The sequence below is a fragment of the Rattus norvegicus genome, chromosome 4 (assembly GCF_021556685.1).
Source record: "Rattus norvegicus strain SHRSP/BbbUtx chromosome 4, alternate assembly SHRSP_T2T, whole genome shotgun sequence".
NCBI lineage: Eukaryota > Metazoa > Chordata > Mammalia > Rodentia > Muridae > Rattus > Rattus norvegicus.
Genome location: NC_141537.1, coordinates 100,764,794 through 100,782,582, shown reverse-complemented (window position 1 = coordinate 100,782,582; position 17,789 = coordinate 100,764,794). Strand labels below are relative to the sequence as shown.

At 36.8% G+C, this 17,789-nt stretch overlaps 1 gene segment (V, D, J or C); it reads left to right on the top strand.

Annotated features, from left to right (window-relative positions):
• The first annotated feature begins 14,859 nt into the window (after positions 1–14,859).
• LOC120102300 (Ig kappa chain V-VI region NQ2-48.2.2-like) lies at positions 14,860–17,341 on the top strand. The segment is given in 2 exon segments: positions 14,860–14,972; positions 15,147–17,341. Coding segments are annotated over 2 exon segments (405 nt in total).
• Positions 17,342–17,789: the final 448 nt, after the last annotated feature.

Genomic DNA, 17,789 nt, shown 5'->3' with positions numbered 1-17,789 from the left:
ATGTTTTAAATTGGAATGCCTTGGAATGGAGACAGAATCTCCTTTGAGTTTTTGTTAATACCAGACTAGGGCCAATCAGTGATTGGGACTATGTCTCAGAGTTATGGAGAGGTATGATGGGAGAGTAGATTATTGGGATGTAACATCTCACACCTGACATAGGAAATATATCACAAATACACATGGCTAATCCCTGAATACACGAACAGTGCATATGTTACCAGAATGCAAAAATCCCTAGTACATTTTTCTTCCACCTGAAAATCTGAAGAGTAGGAATCCAATGACTAAGCAATATCACTTTTGTCTATGGTGTGTTCTGGCTAGCACTGACTCCTAAAGACAGTAGGAGCATGCTATTAAGAAATCTTCAGGGCACTTTACTGTGTTATGGACAAATGGAAATAAGTAGAAAAAGAACATGTCTTATTTCAGATTTGGTAATCCCTATGTTCATCTCTGTGGCTTACCACATACTGAAGCATTCAAGTTGGCTCCCAAAACAAAGAGTAGATCAGGTATACTTACTAAAACAAAAAACAAACAAACACACAAATAAAAAAACACCCACATGTTCCTTTATGTGGTACAAAGAAAATTTCTGGTTCCTCTATATTCTACCGTATCTTGACAGTAACTTGCTTATTAATGATTTTTTAGTGGTGCTTTGGGATGAATATTAAAAGGAGATGAAAATACAAATTGAGCAATTTTCAATAAGACTGAAGGGACAAATCAGTTATCCAGCTAAGCCTGATTATATTTATCAATGCTCTGTCAAATTAGATTGATCAAACTAATCCAAGACCAGGAACTTTCCCACTTTTCATCAACATATCATGACATTGAAAATTGCACAAATCTAATCCTGGTACCTCATAGATACCTCAGTTTACTGATTCTGTTCTTAGCTCCCTCTTGGAATAATCATTCTTTTCAGAAATGAAGAAACTTTTTAGAAGGTATTCATATAATCATTTGAATATCATATGTTCTTTATCATATTTTACCATAACAGATTCTGTTCAGACACCTAATTGACTATGAAGAAACTGTTTAAGGGGTGCCCATTTAAACATTGGTTACCATATGTTGTTTATCATATTTTACCATCACAAAAACTGTTCAGGTACCCAATAAAATAAAGTTATCAATGGCAGGAACTAATGGGGAATGTCTTCATACTCGAAAAGCAGTATAAATATTGGGTTCATTTTCACATTTAAGGAGATAGGCAGCTATGCATATGATTTTAAAGATCAGACACCAGGCTCTGAGCTCCATTGTATGCTTATGCTGTAAAAAAAAAGGTAAGGAAGTTCCATGGGATATTTAAGGAGGTCCAATGGTGGTCCCAGAATAGAGAAAGCATGAATTAGTGAAGAATTTGGTGAAAGACAGATGGTAGTTTATGGTTTCAAGAAACTTGTGAGACAGCATAGTCACGTGAAAGAGCTCCAACTCTCTTCCATTTCTCTCATGGAACTGGATGTGTTTTACTGTTGAAGCACATATACACACTTCACACATGGGAAAAAACCAAGAACTAGAAATGACAAAGTGAATATACGTTAATATGAGATATAGGGCAGTGGAAATGTTTAGTAGAAAAAGAGATTAGTTTCCAAAAAGTAAATTTTAAACACACAAGCAACATAGATCCAAATATTTGCAGGGATGGAAAGAAAGTGGGAAAATTATGTTGTTATGGTATAATTTGCAAAAATATAATAGCAATCAACTGATTTCTTACATCTTTAAGATTAAAAGGATGATAAAATTACCAATAACATAATAAAAATTCCATTTGAAAATACATAAAAAAAATCATAAGGATTATATAACCAAAATCCATACTTCACAAACTGTCTCTTTCCTTGGGATCCAAACTTAGGAACTCTAAGTAGTGGGGAATCTCAAATAAGTCTCCATGAAATAAGTTCACTTTGAGATAAAAAGGAGAAATATTGGTCTGTGCACAGAGGTGACCCTTTGCCACAGCTCTCTGTACCGAAATCCCACCAGGAGAGAGCTGGTCTCCAAGCATGCTGACAAATCTGAAAACACAGGTAAAACCACCATTTCTGCTCAGAGAGGCCTGCCCTGACAACTCAGGACAGAGAAACCTAGGAGCAATCTCACAGGATTCTTCCTGTTTCCATCAGGTCCTGAAGCTGATCCTGTGCCACAGCTCTATGTACTCTAATCCCACCAGGAGAGAGCTGGTCTCCCAAGAATGCTGGCAAAACTGATAGTACAGGTGGAACTGCTACTTCTGTTCTGAGGTATCTGACCAAAACACTCAAGACACATGGAATGCAGAGTAATCTGGAAAGGATCTTTCGGGTTTCCAACTGGGCCTGAGCTGACCCAGTGCCACAGCTCTCTATACACAAATCCCACCAGAGAGCTGGTCTCTGAGGACTGCTGACACACAGGCTTACAGGAAGGAAAAGGAACTGTCAATGACAACAAGACCAGCTCTCACCAAAGATAATCATATTTTGAGAGATATGCGCAAGAAAATAAGCAACAGAAACCAAGGTCCCTTGGCATCTTTAGAAATTAGTTCTCCCAACACAGCAAGTCCTGGATATACCAACACATCAGAAACGCAAGAATGTTTTCAAAAGCAGATCTCATCAAGATGGTAGAGGACTTCAAGAAGGTCATAAATAATTCCCTTAAAGAAATACAGGACAACACAGGTAAAAGGGTAAAAGGCCTTAAAAAGGAAACACTAATATTTCTGAAACAATTATAGGAAAACAAAATTAAACAGGTGAAGGAATTGAACAAAACTGTCCAGGATCTAAAAATGGAAATAGAAACAATAAAGAAATCACAAAGTAAGATAACCCTGGAGACAGAAAACCTAGAAAAGAGAACAAGAGTCAGAAGAACAACACCTGAGAATACAAGAATAGAAGAGAGAATGTCAGGGATAGAAAATACCATAGAAAACAATGAAACAACAATGAAAGAAAGTGCAAAATGCAAAAAGCTCCTATTCCAAAATATCCAGAAAATACAGGACACAATGAGATCAAAGCTAAGGTTATAGGTATAAAAGTGAGTGAATATTGGCAATTAATGGGACAGTAAATATCTTTAACAAAAATATAGAAGGGAACTTTCCTAACTTAAATAAAGAGATACCCATAATCGTACAAGAAGCCTCCAGAATGCCACATAAATTTGACCAGAAAGGAAATTCCTCCCATCTCATAATAGTCAAAACTGCAAAGGCACAAAATAAAGAGAACATTAAAAGAAGTAAGGGGGAAAGGTCAAGTAACATATTAAGGCAGAACTATCAGAAATATACAAGACTTCTCAACAGAGACTATGAAAGATAGAAGATCCTGGAGAGATGTCATACAGACCCAAAGAGAACACAAATGCCAGGCCCAGATACTACATCCAGTTAAATTCTCAATTAATATACATGGAGAAACCAAGATATTCCATGACAAAACCAAATTTACATATTATCTTTCCACAAATCCAGCCCTACAAAGGATAATAGATGGAAAGCTTCAGCACAAGGAGGGATACTGCACTATTGAAAAAGCAAGAAAGTAATCTTTCAACTAACCAAAAGAAGATAGCCACACAAACATAATTCCACCTACATCAACAAAAATAATAGGAAAGAACAATCATTTATCCATAATATAGCTTGAAATCAATGAAATCTATTTCTTAATAAAAAGACATAGATTACCAGATGGGATATATAAACAGGACCCAGCATTTTGTTGTATACAAGAATCACACCCCCTGACAAAGACAGACACTATCTCAATCTAAAAGTCTGGGAAATTTTTTTCCAAGCAAATAGTCCCAAGAAATAAAGTATAGTAGCTATTATCATATTGAATAAAATAGAATTTCAACCAAAAGCTATCGAAAATTGAATAAAAACACTTCATACTCATCAAAGGTAAATTCATAAGATTTCTGAATATCTAGTCTCCAAATGCAAAGTCACCCACATTCATAAAAGAAACTTTACTAAACATCAATGCACATAATGTATCTCACACAATAATAGTGGGAGACTTCAACATTCCACTTTGCTCAATGGACAGATGATGAAAAGAGAAACTAAATTGCGACACAGTGAAACTAACAGAAGTTCCACACCAAACAGTTTTGTAAAGCATCTATAGAATATTTCATCCAAAAATCAAAATATTATATATTGTTCTCAGCACCTCATGGTATCTTCTCCAAAACAGACCATATAATTAGTCACAAAACAGGCCTCAAAATATAAGAAGATAGATAGAATCCCATGCATCCTATCAAGTCTCATCAGACTCAGGCTTCAACAACATCAGCAAAAAACATCAGAAATCCCACATATACGTAGAAACTGAACAATGCTCTACTCAATAGTAACAAGGTAAAAGAAGAAATAAATAAAGAATTAAAAGACTTCATATTTTAAAGAAAATGAAGGCATATCTTACCCAAACTGATAGGACCTAAGGAAAGCAGTGTTATGAGGAAAACTTAAGCTGAGTGGCTCCAAAAAAAAAAAAACTGGAGAGAACACACACTAACAATTTGATAGCACACTTGGGAGCTCTAGAAATGAAAGAAGCAAATACATTCAAGCACAATAAACAGCAGGAAATTATCAAAAACACGGCTGAAATCAACAAAGTAGAAACAAAACGAACTATACAAAGAATCAAGAAAACCAGGAGAGGATCTTTGAGAAAATCAACAAAATATATAAACCCTTAGCCAGATTAACCAGATGGCACTGAGGCATTATACAAATTAATAAAATAAGGTATGAATAGGAAGGAAAAAGAAAATCATCAGATTTTACTACAAATCCTCTACTCAAGAAAACTGCAAAATCTGGAGGAAATGACCGTTTTCTAGACAGATAGTGGGAACTAAAGTAAAATCATTATCAAATAAACCATATATACAGTCTCATAACACCTAAAGAAATAGAAGCAATCATTAAAACTTTCCCAACCAAAAAGCTAAAGAAAAGCACAGGACCAGAAGGATATAGTACACAATTTTCCCAGCTCTTCAAAAAAGACCCAATTAACTATGCAGTTATCAAAAACAATGTCTTTTTTAAATTCATAGGCAAATGGTTGGAACTAGAAAATATCTGGAGTGAGGTAATACAATCACACACAAAAATACACATAGTATGCACTCACTGATAAGTGGATATTAGCACAAAAGCTCAGATTACCCAAGGTAAAACCCACATACCACATGAATCTCAAGAGGAGTGCAGATGCTTCAGACCTCTTAAAAGGGGGAAAATATTCATAGGCGGAGATTTGGAGAAATAGTTGGGAGCACAGAATGAAGGAATGGCCAGCCAGAGGCTGCCCCACTTACAAATACAGCCCATGTGTGTGTGTGTGTGTGTGTGTGTGTGTGTGTACAGACACACACATACACATACAGCCAACAAAACTAGACAATCCTGATGGAATCAAATGTGAATGCTGAGAGGAGCCTGATACCGCCATGTCCTGAGAGGCTCAGCTAGAGCATGGCTTAGAGACATGAATTATAACAGCAAACCATTGAACTGAGAACTGGGTCCCCATTGGAGGAGTTAGGGAAAGTATTAGAGGAGCTGAAGGAGCTTGCAACACCATAAGAACAACAATACCAACGAACCAGAGCTCCCAGAAACTAAATCATTACCCAAAGTCTAGAATCGGACAGAACCATGGCTACAGCTGCATACGTAGCAGAAGATGACCTTATTGGGCACGAATGGGGGGATAAGCCCTTGCTACTGCCAAAGATGGACCTGCTGAGTGTTGGGGAATATCTGTGTGGTGAAAGAGGAAGTGGTGTGTGTTTGGGGAAGAGGAACAGCAACACAGATGATAGGGGTAGGGTAGAGGGTATGGGACTTGTGAAGGGAAACCAGGGAAAGGAATAATGTTTGAAATGTAAATACAAAATATCCAATAAAAAAAGACCTAATACCAATCCTGTTCCAACTACTCCACAAAGTAGAAATGGAAGTAGCATTACCCAATTCGTTCTCTGAAGCCACAATTACACTTATACCTAAACCGCAAAATAACCCTCCAAAGACAGAGAAATTCAGACCAACTTCCCTCATGAATAATGATGCAAAAATACCCAATAAAATTCTTGCAAACTATTCCAAAAAGACATCAAAATAATCATCCATCAAAATCAAGTAAGCTACATCCCAGGAATTCAGGGATGGTTCAATATAAAGAAATCCTATAATGTAATACATGATATAAACAAACTCAAAGGAAAAGAAAAACACATAATCATCTCATTAGATGGCGAGAAAGCATTTGTCAAAGTTCAACACCACTTTCATGTTAAAATCCTTAGGAAAATCAGGAACTCAGGCCTGTAACTAAACATAGTAAAACAATAAACAGCAAACCAGTAGCCAACATCAAGTTAAATGAAGAGAAACTTGAAGTTATCACACTAAAATCAGGAACTATACAAGACTGCTCACTCTCTCCCTACCTATTCTGTATACTATTTGATGTTTTAATCAGACCAATTAGACAAACAATAGAGGTCAAAGGGATACAAATTGGAAAGGAAGAAGACAAAATATCACTATTTGCAGATGATTAGATAGTTTACTTAAGTAATCCAGGTAACAACACATTTTGGTGAGGAAATGGAGAAAGTAAACACTCCTCCATTGCTGGTGGAATTGTAAACTGATGCAAACACTCTGGAAATCAATATGAAGGTTCATCAGAAAATTGGAAATAGAAATGCCTGTGTACCGAACAAGATGACTCTTGGAACTATACCCAAATAATGTCCCACCATGCCATAGGGGCACATGTTTCACTATAGTCATATTGGCCTTACTTGTAATAGCCAGAAGTAGAAACAACCCATATGTCCCACAACAGGGGAATAGATACAGAAAAACTGGTTCATTTACTTAAATAGTACAACTCAGCTATTAAGAATGAGGGCATCCTGCATTTTGAAGGCAAATGGATAGAAACAAAGACAATATTATTCTTACAAAGGTAACTCAACCCAAAACTACATGCATGATATGTACTCATGAATAGGTGGATATTACCAAAGATAAAAGGAGAGAATATCCAAGATACAGTCCAAAAAACTCAAAAAGTTCAACAAGCTGGAGGAATCAAAGGAGGACAGCTCACTTAGAAGGGAGAAGAAAGCAATAACTGTAGGGGCAGGAGGGAAAAGGGAGGGAAAGGAGATGGGAGGGCAAGATGATCTGATATTGTGTTCAGAAAAGGACTGAAGACCTGTGTTCCAGGAGAAAGAATTGAAACAGGCTACCTCAGGTTGTAGGGAGTTGGGGGACCTTCCAGAATGTACTACAGACCTGGGAGGTGAGAAACTTTCAGAACTTAAAGGGAGGGACCTTACATGAAATACCCTACTGTGTGGGAGAATTAACTTATAAAGGCAGGCCCCAGGAGAAAAACAGGGCATTAAGTAAGAGATAGGGTTGCCATCCCACAGTCGAACCTCTGACCCACAATTGTTCCCGTTTCAAACAACTACAAGGATGGAGATGGAGTGGAACCTGAGGAAAAGTAGTTCCATGGAGAGGCCCCAAGTTGGAGACAGCTCAAAGGTAGGCCCCAACGCTTGACATAATTACTGTGGTTATTTAGCACTCACCAAAGGGACCTATCATGACTGTGAAGATCGGGTAGGGGCGCAATAAGGAAGTTTGGGATATGAAACAGTTGGATGGTGGAAAGGGAGGACAATAAAATCTGTAGTGTAAAAAAAAAAACAAAATAAATTAGGAGAAAAAAGAATATCAGTGTGGGATCCTCCAAGAAGAACAGAGTGGAAGTTATAATACTTCTTCTTTTTCTGCATGCCTTTTGATTATTTCCATTAAGGGTAGTGACTGTCCTTCTGATACCATCTCAGAAATCTGATGAAATTGTGTTCACTTTTTGAGGGTGGGTGGGTATGTGTTCATTAAGTAGAAAATTTCTTGACTTTAGGACTGATTTGGTGTTACTGTTTGGAGAAACATGAAATGTGTTTTTAAAAATGAAAATTGTCAATAATAGATATGTATCTGTCATCCAGCTACAGATGACTCTATATTTATCAAAGATCTTGCCAAATAGTTACATCAAATCATCTAGGATGAGGAACTTTCTTACATCCCATGGCATGAGCTTGCAATTTCACACTCTCTTCCATGGTATTTCTCAGATGCCTCAGATAATAGATTCTGCTCCCTGCCCCCTCCTAAGGCTTCCACTGTTTTCAGAAATGATGAAGTTCCCTAACCTTGCTCCATTTAACTATTGGGTATTCTGTGTTCCTCGCCATATTCTTGCACCACAGATTCTATTTCAGTTCAAGTTCTCAAATCCAGGAATACTTTATGAATGTCTTTATCCTTGAAGAACATAGTCAGAACTGTACCATGTTCTTTTACATTCTTAAAAAAAGATGTAGCCATGCAGAAGGTGTGAGGTGGGGAGGAAGAAAAATTATAAAAGACAAAGAACATGACAAATAATATAAAGAAGAGGAAGAAAAAAGAAGCAGTGAAGGAGGAAAGAAAAAGTAGAGGACGAAGAAAAAGGAGAAGCAGAAGAAGCAGAAGCAGCAGAAAGATAAGCAGAGGAAGAAGAGGAGAAAAATGGAATAAAAATAATCTGGATTCTGATGATAGCAAAGGATAATCCACCATTGATAGATGCAGTAACAGCAACGTGGTAGGTGTATTCAGTGTCAAGTCAAGGACAATGTAGATTGTTAGCTCAATACAAGATGAGGGAGTGTAGATAATGTGTTCTGCAGTAAGATTATGACACTGTAAAAGATATACTCAAAAAGCAAAAAAAAAAAAAAAAGAGAGAGAGAAAACGGGATCCAAAATTAACTCAACCTTGTGTTTCGAAGGCAAGTACAGACAATCTTTGAAAACCTTCTCCTATCAGAAATCCTTCTGTTCAGAAAATTCAGATTATGCCCTCTAGTTGGAGGGTGAGTTGTTCCACTTCAGTCAAAATAACCAAGTTACTATCTTCCAAGCCTGTCTTACATCCACCTCAAGTGCAGATATCTCACTGCTGTGCCAAGAGATCATATAGTTAGGTTACTGCCAATAATCCCAAGGTGACCAAAATTCATAAGCATCATATGAATGAAACATTGAAACACATGAATCTTACAGAGGCACAGTTACAAATATCTGTGTCAAAATAGTGACAGTGATGCCTGAAATTAACCACCTTGTTGTTTGTTAGTACAAATCAGGGCAAGATTTTTTTTACCATTGATATGCTGGTGCTAGAAAACAATGAATCTAGATTCTCTCCCAGTCAAATTGTCCTTGGGATACTTAACTGAGAATTCTGACTTTCAAGACTTTTATTTGAAGGAAAGAAATGAACTAAGGTCATGTCCATTGATTCCTAGGCCACTCCCTTATTTCACATCTCTGTCTTGTCCAGGGAAAGCCCCCAACTTTTTCACCCTTCTCAATTGTAGATTTTAAATAAATTTCAAAGCCATCTAGTCATCTGTTCTGTCCTTCCTCATATGTGTTCCTGAATTACTATTTCCTTCCCTAACCCCTCTGTCCCAGATCTCACTCTCCATCTGCCTCTTATGATTATTTAACATCTCCCCCACCTAACTAAGATTCAATTTTCCTTGTTTGGTCTTCCTTTTTGTTTTGCTTCTTCGGGTCTCTAGACTGTAACATGGTACCTGTATTTAATGGGTAATATTTGCTTATAAGTGAGTATATAGTATGCATGTTATATTAGAAAACTGTTACCTCATTTAGGATAGTATATTCAAGTTTCATCCATTTGCCTAGAAAATTCGAGATGTCTTGGTTTTTAATAGTTTAACAGTGTTTCCTTGTATACATTTACATTTTCTTTATTCATTCTTCAGTTGAAGAACATCTAGGGTGTCTCCAGTTGTTAGGTATTATGAATAATGTTGCTAGAAACGTAGTTAACCAACTTTGTGAGATGTTGGAGCATGTCTTGGATATATTTCCAAGTGTGGTATAGCTGAATCTTGAAGTAGAACTGTTCCCAGTTTTCTGAGAAAATGCCAAATCGATTTCCCAAATGGCTGTACAAGTTTGAACTCCCACCACAAATAAAGGAGTTTCTCTGGCCCCAAACACTGTCAGCATGTGATCTTTCTGGAGTGTCACTCTTAGCCATTCTGGTAGATGTAAGCTGGAACCTCAGCTGGAGGGAAGACTTTCCAAACCCTCTTGCCGGACCATGGGATGTGTTCTACTTGTTGGGTTGTCTTGCTTAACATCACAGTCTTGAAGAGTCAGTACATGTGGGATACCTACCAAGTTCCACAAGCTTAGAGGAAAAGTTAAAGTGTTGTGGTGGAAGGTTTGTGGCAAGGGTAGCAGGAGGGGACACAGAGCCCTATGGAAAGTGAATAAGTAAAATAAAATAATTCAACGAAATTTAAAAAAGAAAGGAAAAAGGAAGTTCCCAAGCTCTTGATTACCTTGTCACCCAAGGAGATCTCCAATCTCTGCCTACTTCAGATAAAAATCATTGTAGTCATAATATTAATGGTTCTTGGAGGAAACTGAATTATTAATAATTTCTTAGGGATCAGGAGATCTCTTAACATGTAAGAATATTTCTTGCTTTTGTAGAAGACCTGGACCCAATAGGTGATTTTTACATGATGGCCTATAGTCATTCATTACTCCAATATGGGGTTATGGTAGGTACCTTAGGACTTCTTTTCACTTCCTTGGGTATCAAACAAGTATGTTATGCACATATATTCATGCAGGCAAACTACTCTTAAACACAGAATAAAATAAATAAATCTAAAAAGATTATATATCCTATCTCAATACAATAAAGACATAAATATTATTTTGTTTTATAAATTTTCCTTAGCTTCCAACACTAATTTCAGGTTTAGTGTGATGGTAATGAAGGCCTTTTTTTCTTTATCCACAATGTGGTTCTTTGCCCAATGTGCTAATTTATCTGTATTAGATAACAACAAGGATGATTTAGTATCTTTAACTCATGAAATATAAAACCGATATTCACAAAAAAGAACGAAGCATTTTCATTCTGAAGTAACAAGAATAAGACTAGTAACTAGTACTAAATGCTAGGAAAAATGAGACCATGCATTATTTGGAAGGAAGAGTAGCCATTTTGTTAGACAGTTTTCTCAGAAAAGCACACTTAATAATTACATTGAACTCAATAATTCTTGGTCAGAATCGCTCAATATTTCTATCTATTGATAGAGTCCTTAATTTGTTTTTTTTTTTTGTTGATAAAAACAGAAGAAATTATCATGAATAGAGAAATGAGAAGTCAGTCTTAAGGAAGATCTAGAGACATAGTCATACACCATCATGGCTACGCTAACTCAAAACTATAGAAAGATAATTTGACCTTATTCAAAGATAACGGAAAAAAAATTAAAAAAATAAAAATAAAATTTCAGCAAAGTGGCTGGATATAAAATTAACTAAAAAAAATCAGTAGCCTTCCTCTACTCAAAATATAAACAGGCTGAGAAAGAAATTAGGCATTGACATACAACCAAATAATATAAAATATCTTGGTGTGATTTTAATCAAGCAAGTGAAAGATCCTTATGACAAGAAGTTCAAGTCTAGGGGTTGGGGATTTAGCTCAGTGGTAGAGCGCTTGCCTACACAAGGCCCTGTGTTCGGTCCCCAGCTCCGAAAAAAAAGAACCAAAATAAAAAAAAAGAAGAAGTTCAAGTCTCTGAAGAGAAAATCTGAAGAAGATCTCAGAAAATGCAGAGATCTCCCATGCTCATGGATTGTCAGAATTAATATAGTAAAAATGGCCATTTTGCCAAAAGCAATCTATAGATTCAGTGAAATTCCCATCAAAATTCCTACTCTATTCTTTATAGAGATAGAAAGAGCAAATTCCAAGTTCATCTGGAATAACAAAAAAAATGCAGGATAGCGAAAACTATACTCAACAATAAAAGAACTTATGGGGAAATCACCATCCCTGACCCTAAGCAGTATTACACAGCAATAGTCATGAAAACTGTATGGTATTGGTAAAGAGACAGGCAGATAGATCAGTGGAACAGAATTGAAGACCCAGAAATGAACCCACATATATGTTCACTTGATCTTTGACACAGGAGCTAAAACCATTCATTGGAAAAAGAATAGCAATTTCAACAAATGGTGCTGGTTCAACTGGAGGCCAACATGTACAAGAATGCAAATCGATCCATTCTTATCACCCTGTATAAAGAGAATCAAGGACCTTCACATCAAACCAGATATAGTGACAGTAATAGATGAAAAAATAGGGTAGAGTTTCTAACACATGGGCACTGGGGAAATGTTCCTGAACAAAACACCAATGGCTTATGCTCTAAGATCAAGAATCAGCAAATGGGACCTCATAACACTGCAAACTTCTATAAGGAAAAAGATACTCTCATTAGGTCAAAACAACAATCAACAGATTGGGAAAATATCTTTAGCAATCCTACATCTGATATAGGGCTAATGTCCAAAAATATACAAATAAGTCAAGAAATTAGACTTCAGAGAGCCAAATATACCTATTAAAAATGGGGCACAGAGATAAACAAAAAATTCTCAGCTAAGGAATATTGAATGGCTGAGAAGCAAATAAAGAAATCTTCAACATCTTTAGTCAGCTGGGAAATGGAAATCAAAACAACCATGAGATTCCACCTCACACCAGTTAGAATGGCTAAGATAAAAAACTCAAGTAACATCAGATGCTGGAGAGGATGTGGAGAAACAGAAACACTCCTCCATTGTTGGTGGGATTGTAGACTGGTACAACCATTCTGGAAATCAGTCTGGAGGTTACTCAGAAAATTGGATATTCTACTACCTGAGGAACCAGCTATTCCTTTCCTGGGGGTATACCCAAAAGATACTCTAAAATACAACAAACCACATACCCCACTATGTTCATAGCACTCTTATTGATAATAGCCAGAAACTGGAAAGAACCCAGATGCCCTTCAACAGAGGAATGGATTAAAAAATGTGGTACATCTACACAATGGATTACTACTCAGCAATCCAAAACAATGACTTCATGAAATTCATAGGCAAATGGAATGAAATAGAAAATATCATCCTGAGTGAGGTAACCCAATCACAGAAACACACACATGATATGCACTCTTTGATAAGTGTGCATTAGCACAAAAGCATGAATTATCAAAGATGTAATCCACAGACCACAGGAAGCTTAAGAAGAAGAATGACCAAAATATGAATGTTTCCTGTCCTTCTTAAAAGCAGGAACAAAAATGTTCATAGGAGGGTATACATAGGCAAAGTTTAGAGCAGAGACTGAAAGAACAGCCTTTTGGAGCCTGCCCCACATGTGGCCCATATATATACAGTCACCAAAACTACATAAGACTGAGGGTGCTAAAAAGTGCGTGCTGAAATTGACTGAATACAGATCTCTCCTGAGAGATACATCCAGAGCATGTCCAATATACAAGTGATTGACAGCAGCAAACCACTGAACTGAGAATGGGGACCCCTTTTGGGGGGAATTAGAGGCAGGATTGAAAGAATCAAAGGGACTGGTAGCCCCACATGAACAACAATGCCAACCAACCATAGCTCCCAGGAACTAAACCACTACCCAAAGACTATACATGTAGTGACCCTGGGCTACAATTTTATATATATATCAAAGAATAGCCTTGTTGGAGCACCAGTGGAAGAGAAAGCCCTTGGTCCTTGTAAGATTGGACTCGAACTGCAGGGGAATGTAGGGAGGAGATTTTGGGAGGTACACACTTATGGGGGAGGAGGAGGAGAAAGGAGCCTTATGGACAGGAAACCAAGAAAGGAAAAACATTTGAAATGTAAATAAAGAAATATATCCAATAAAAAGAGAAAAAATAAATATATTTATTCACTTTCTAACCCTATATCTGCCTTTTCTCTCCTCCCAGTTCCTGCTTAGGCAAGTCCTGCCACAATCCCTCAGTCTTTGCTATAAGTAAAACTCTTGATCAAAATTATACATGATTTTGTAGATTAAGGTGCTGACAGTTTTTAATAAATAAAATGTAATTTCTTTGAAAAGTTCTTTCATATATATTTTATTAATAAATAGAATATTAATGAATCAGTTACAGAGCACAATGAACACTGAGAATGGAGATTGTGCAGAGTAGTTTTAGATGAGTGCATTTTCATAAATCTCCACCTCAGGTTCCCTTAAATCCAGCTGACCAGTGTTTCCATTGATTTCATTGGGAGAGTTCTTTTTCCATCTATCTCGGAATGGCATCAGCACTTCACAACTGCAGAAATGTCTCTACCTCACCTGGGCACCATATGACATTTGGAGGATATTTATCCATTAGCTTTGTGTGAATGATAATCTGAACAGATTAAAATGAGTAGGTTAGATATCTAATGAGCAGTATTCAGAAAAACCAATAAGCAGATAATGCATTCTGTGAATATTACGGATGGTCATTCTCATTATACCTTTATTATGAGAGTAATATACCTCAAAATACTCAACTGAACATCCACTGTTTAATGGATCAATGTTTCTGGAAACATATGAGTAATACTATAGAACAAAGCTTTTCTCCCTAATACAGAGGAAAGAGAAAACAGAAATTTCCTTCTTTATTATTGTTGTGACTACAAATAAATAGATATTGTCCTGGTTTAACTTTCTTTGGCTTAGTTAACAGACCACATGTTTATAAGCCAACAACTGCCCAGATTATATCCTGCTATTTGCATACTTCATTTTCAGAAACCACAAACCTCTCACAGTTGTTTTAAAGAGATGTACTTATGAGAATAGCAGCAATTAGCCAGAGACCAAACTTCAAGTACATAATGGATTTTCGGGTGCAGATTTTCAGCTTCCTGCTAATCAGTATCACAGGTAACCGGGACATGGAGTATGAGCTAAGAATCCAATGAAAATTATTTTCCCTGGGGAATTCGAATCTAAAATATACTTTTTTCTTTTTCTTTATTCTGAATATTGGATGGTATGAAATTATTTTTGTATCTCTAGTCTACTAACCCTACTCCTGTCTATGTCACTTTTTCCTAGTTACAGTGTCCAGTGGAGAAATTGTGCTAACCCAGTCTCCAACAACCATGGCTGCATCTCCGGGGGAGAAGGTCACCATCACCTGCCGTGCCAGCTCCAGTGTAAGCTACATGTACTGGTACCAGCAGAAGTCAGGCGCCTCCCCTAAACCCTGGATTTATGAAACATCCAAACTGGCTTCTGGAGTCCCAGATCGCTTCAGTGGCAGTGGGTCTGGGACCTCTTATTCGTTCACAATCAGCTCCATGGAGACTGAAGATGCTGCCACTTATTACTGTCACCAGTGGAGTAGTACCCCACCCACACAGTGATACAGACATGAACAAAAACCTTCTAACCCCTTAGGACCCAGTTACTTCCTCCTGGAGATAAAATGTGGCCAGGGCTTTGTAGTCTACACAGGGTGTACTGCATTATAATGTCATTTGCACCTTTGGATAATTGTCTCCATGATATTCCACTGTACTACAGTGCTGTTCTCAAATAATCTAAATTGTCTGCCTTTATTTAGTCTCAATTCTTTTCTGATTGTGGAAGGCAAGTGTGGCAGGCACATCTCCTCAGCTATTTTAGTGGTGGTCTGCACGAAACTTCACATCTAATTTCTCAACTTTTACAGGTTTTAGGATCATCTTTGTAGGTGTGTTTTCTTCAGGATGGTCACTTACTCAAAGTACACTGCTTTTGTTATCCTACACAAAGAAGTATCCATCTTAATGTGTCTTCGGGTTTTTATTAACAGACCTTCTTTTTCACTGCATTGCCCTGTTTTCCTGTTAATATGTGCTTGAAATGATTTTGTCTCAAAAAACAAAACAAAACAAACTATTGACTGTCATGCATATTAATTTTCTATTCTCATGACAAGTAATTACTTTGCTAGTAAAGAAACAAATTGGTCAACAGAGAACTAATAGACTATTATCTATCTATCTATCTATCTATCTATCTATCTATCTATCTATCTATCTATGTATTCCTATATCCATTTGCGTATATCTTATTGTCAATAATTAAATGCATAAGGAAATTTTATCATTCTAAAGAGAGAAACAGAAATTATTGGAAATATTTAAATGTACAATTACAATAAAATGTATTACATTTTATTTAAATTTAAAGTATCTTTTAAGATAACAGGAATAATTATGTAACATTTTGTTTATAATTTTCCAATTTAAGTTGCATGGTATGATATTCAAAGACAGTTAACACGCTACATTTCTGCATTTCTAGGAGAAAATGTTGCCATCACAGCAAGTCAAGATATTGATGGGAATTTAGCACGTTATTAAGATGTAATTATTTGTCAAGAAATCTATTTCGTAGTCTGTTAGTTGACCTTTAGACCTAGCAAAGAAAAGGATCCATAAGGAAGACCCTGGGAAATTGAACAGAATCTCAGAAGATAGACATATCTCCCATAATCATGGAAAATATCCTGAGTGAGGTAATAAAATCACAGAAAACAAAACACAGGGTATGCATTCACTGATAAGTGGATATTAGCCCCAAAGTTCTAATCACCCAAGATTAAAGCTACCGAACACATGACGCTCAAAAAGAAAGATGACCAAAGTGCGATGCTTCACTCCATCTGAGAAAGGGCAAGAAAAATCTTCATATGAGTGGATACAGAGGCAAAGGTTGGAGCAGAGAGTGAAGGAACGAACATTCAGAGCCTGCCCCACCTTTGCCCCATATATATGTAGTCAACAAAACTAGAAAAGATCGATGAAGCAAAGAAGTGCAGGCTGACAGGACTCGTTCGTATGTAGATGTCTCCTGAAAGATGCAGTCAGAACATGTCATGAGGCGAATGCTAGCAGGAAGCCATTGAACTGAGAACAGGACCCTGTTGGAGGAAATAGAGAAGGATTGAAAGAGGTGAAGGGGCTCACAACCCCATAAGAATAATGTTGACCAGAGGTCCTAGGGAGTAAAACACTAACCAAAGACTGAACCACGGTATAGCTGCATGTACAGAAGAGGATGACTTTGTTGGGCACCAATGGAAGGGGAAGCCCTTGGTCCTGCAAAGATTTGATCCCCAGTGTAGAGGAATGTCAGGAGGGTGCCAGAAAGAGTGTTGGATGGGAAGAAGAACAGCCTTATAGAAGAGGAGGGGGATGGGATAGGGGGCTTACGTCTGGAAACTGGGAAAGAGAATAATATTTGAAATGTAAATAAAATTCAAATAAAAGAAAAATAAAAAGTAAAAACAAACAAACAAATAAAAACCACTCAAAGAAGCATTCTAAACTTCTAGTAGATGGTACTGTGCATCTAGTGTTCTGTCACCTCAACTCATCCTCAGTGAGCACATATGAATCCACTAAATTTTGGGTCTACATAGAAAACAAGAATATAAAGTATTAAGTATATATTTGAATATTTTTGAATATGGTTGATATATTTAAAAAAGTTTGTACTCTCATGAACTAAATTACAAAATTGATTTAGTCAATTATAATAATCTTAAATGTATCACCATGTATCATGTTTAATATATCTCCTTAAAGGCATCCTGAGTAATTCTATCACAGCTGTGATAGAAGGGACTAAGAAGGCACCAAGGGTCAGAGGATATTTTATGGGTCACTGATCACTAAATTCACAATAACTTTCACAGCTTGACTGTAT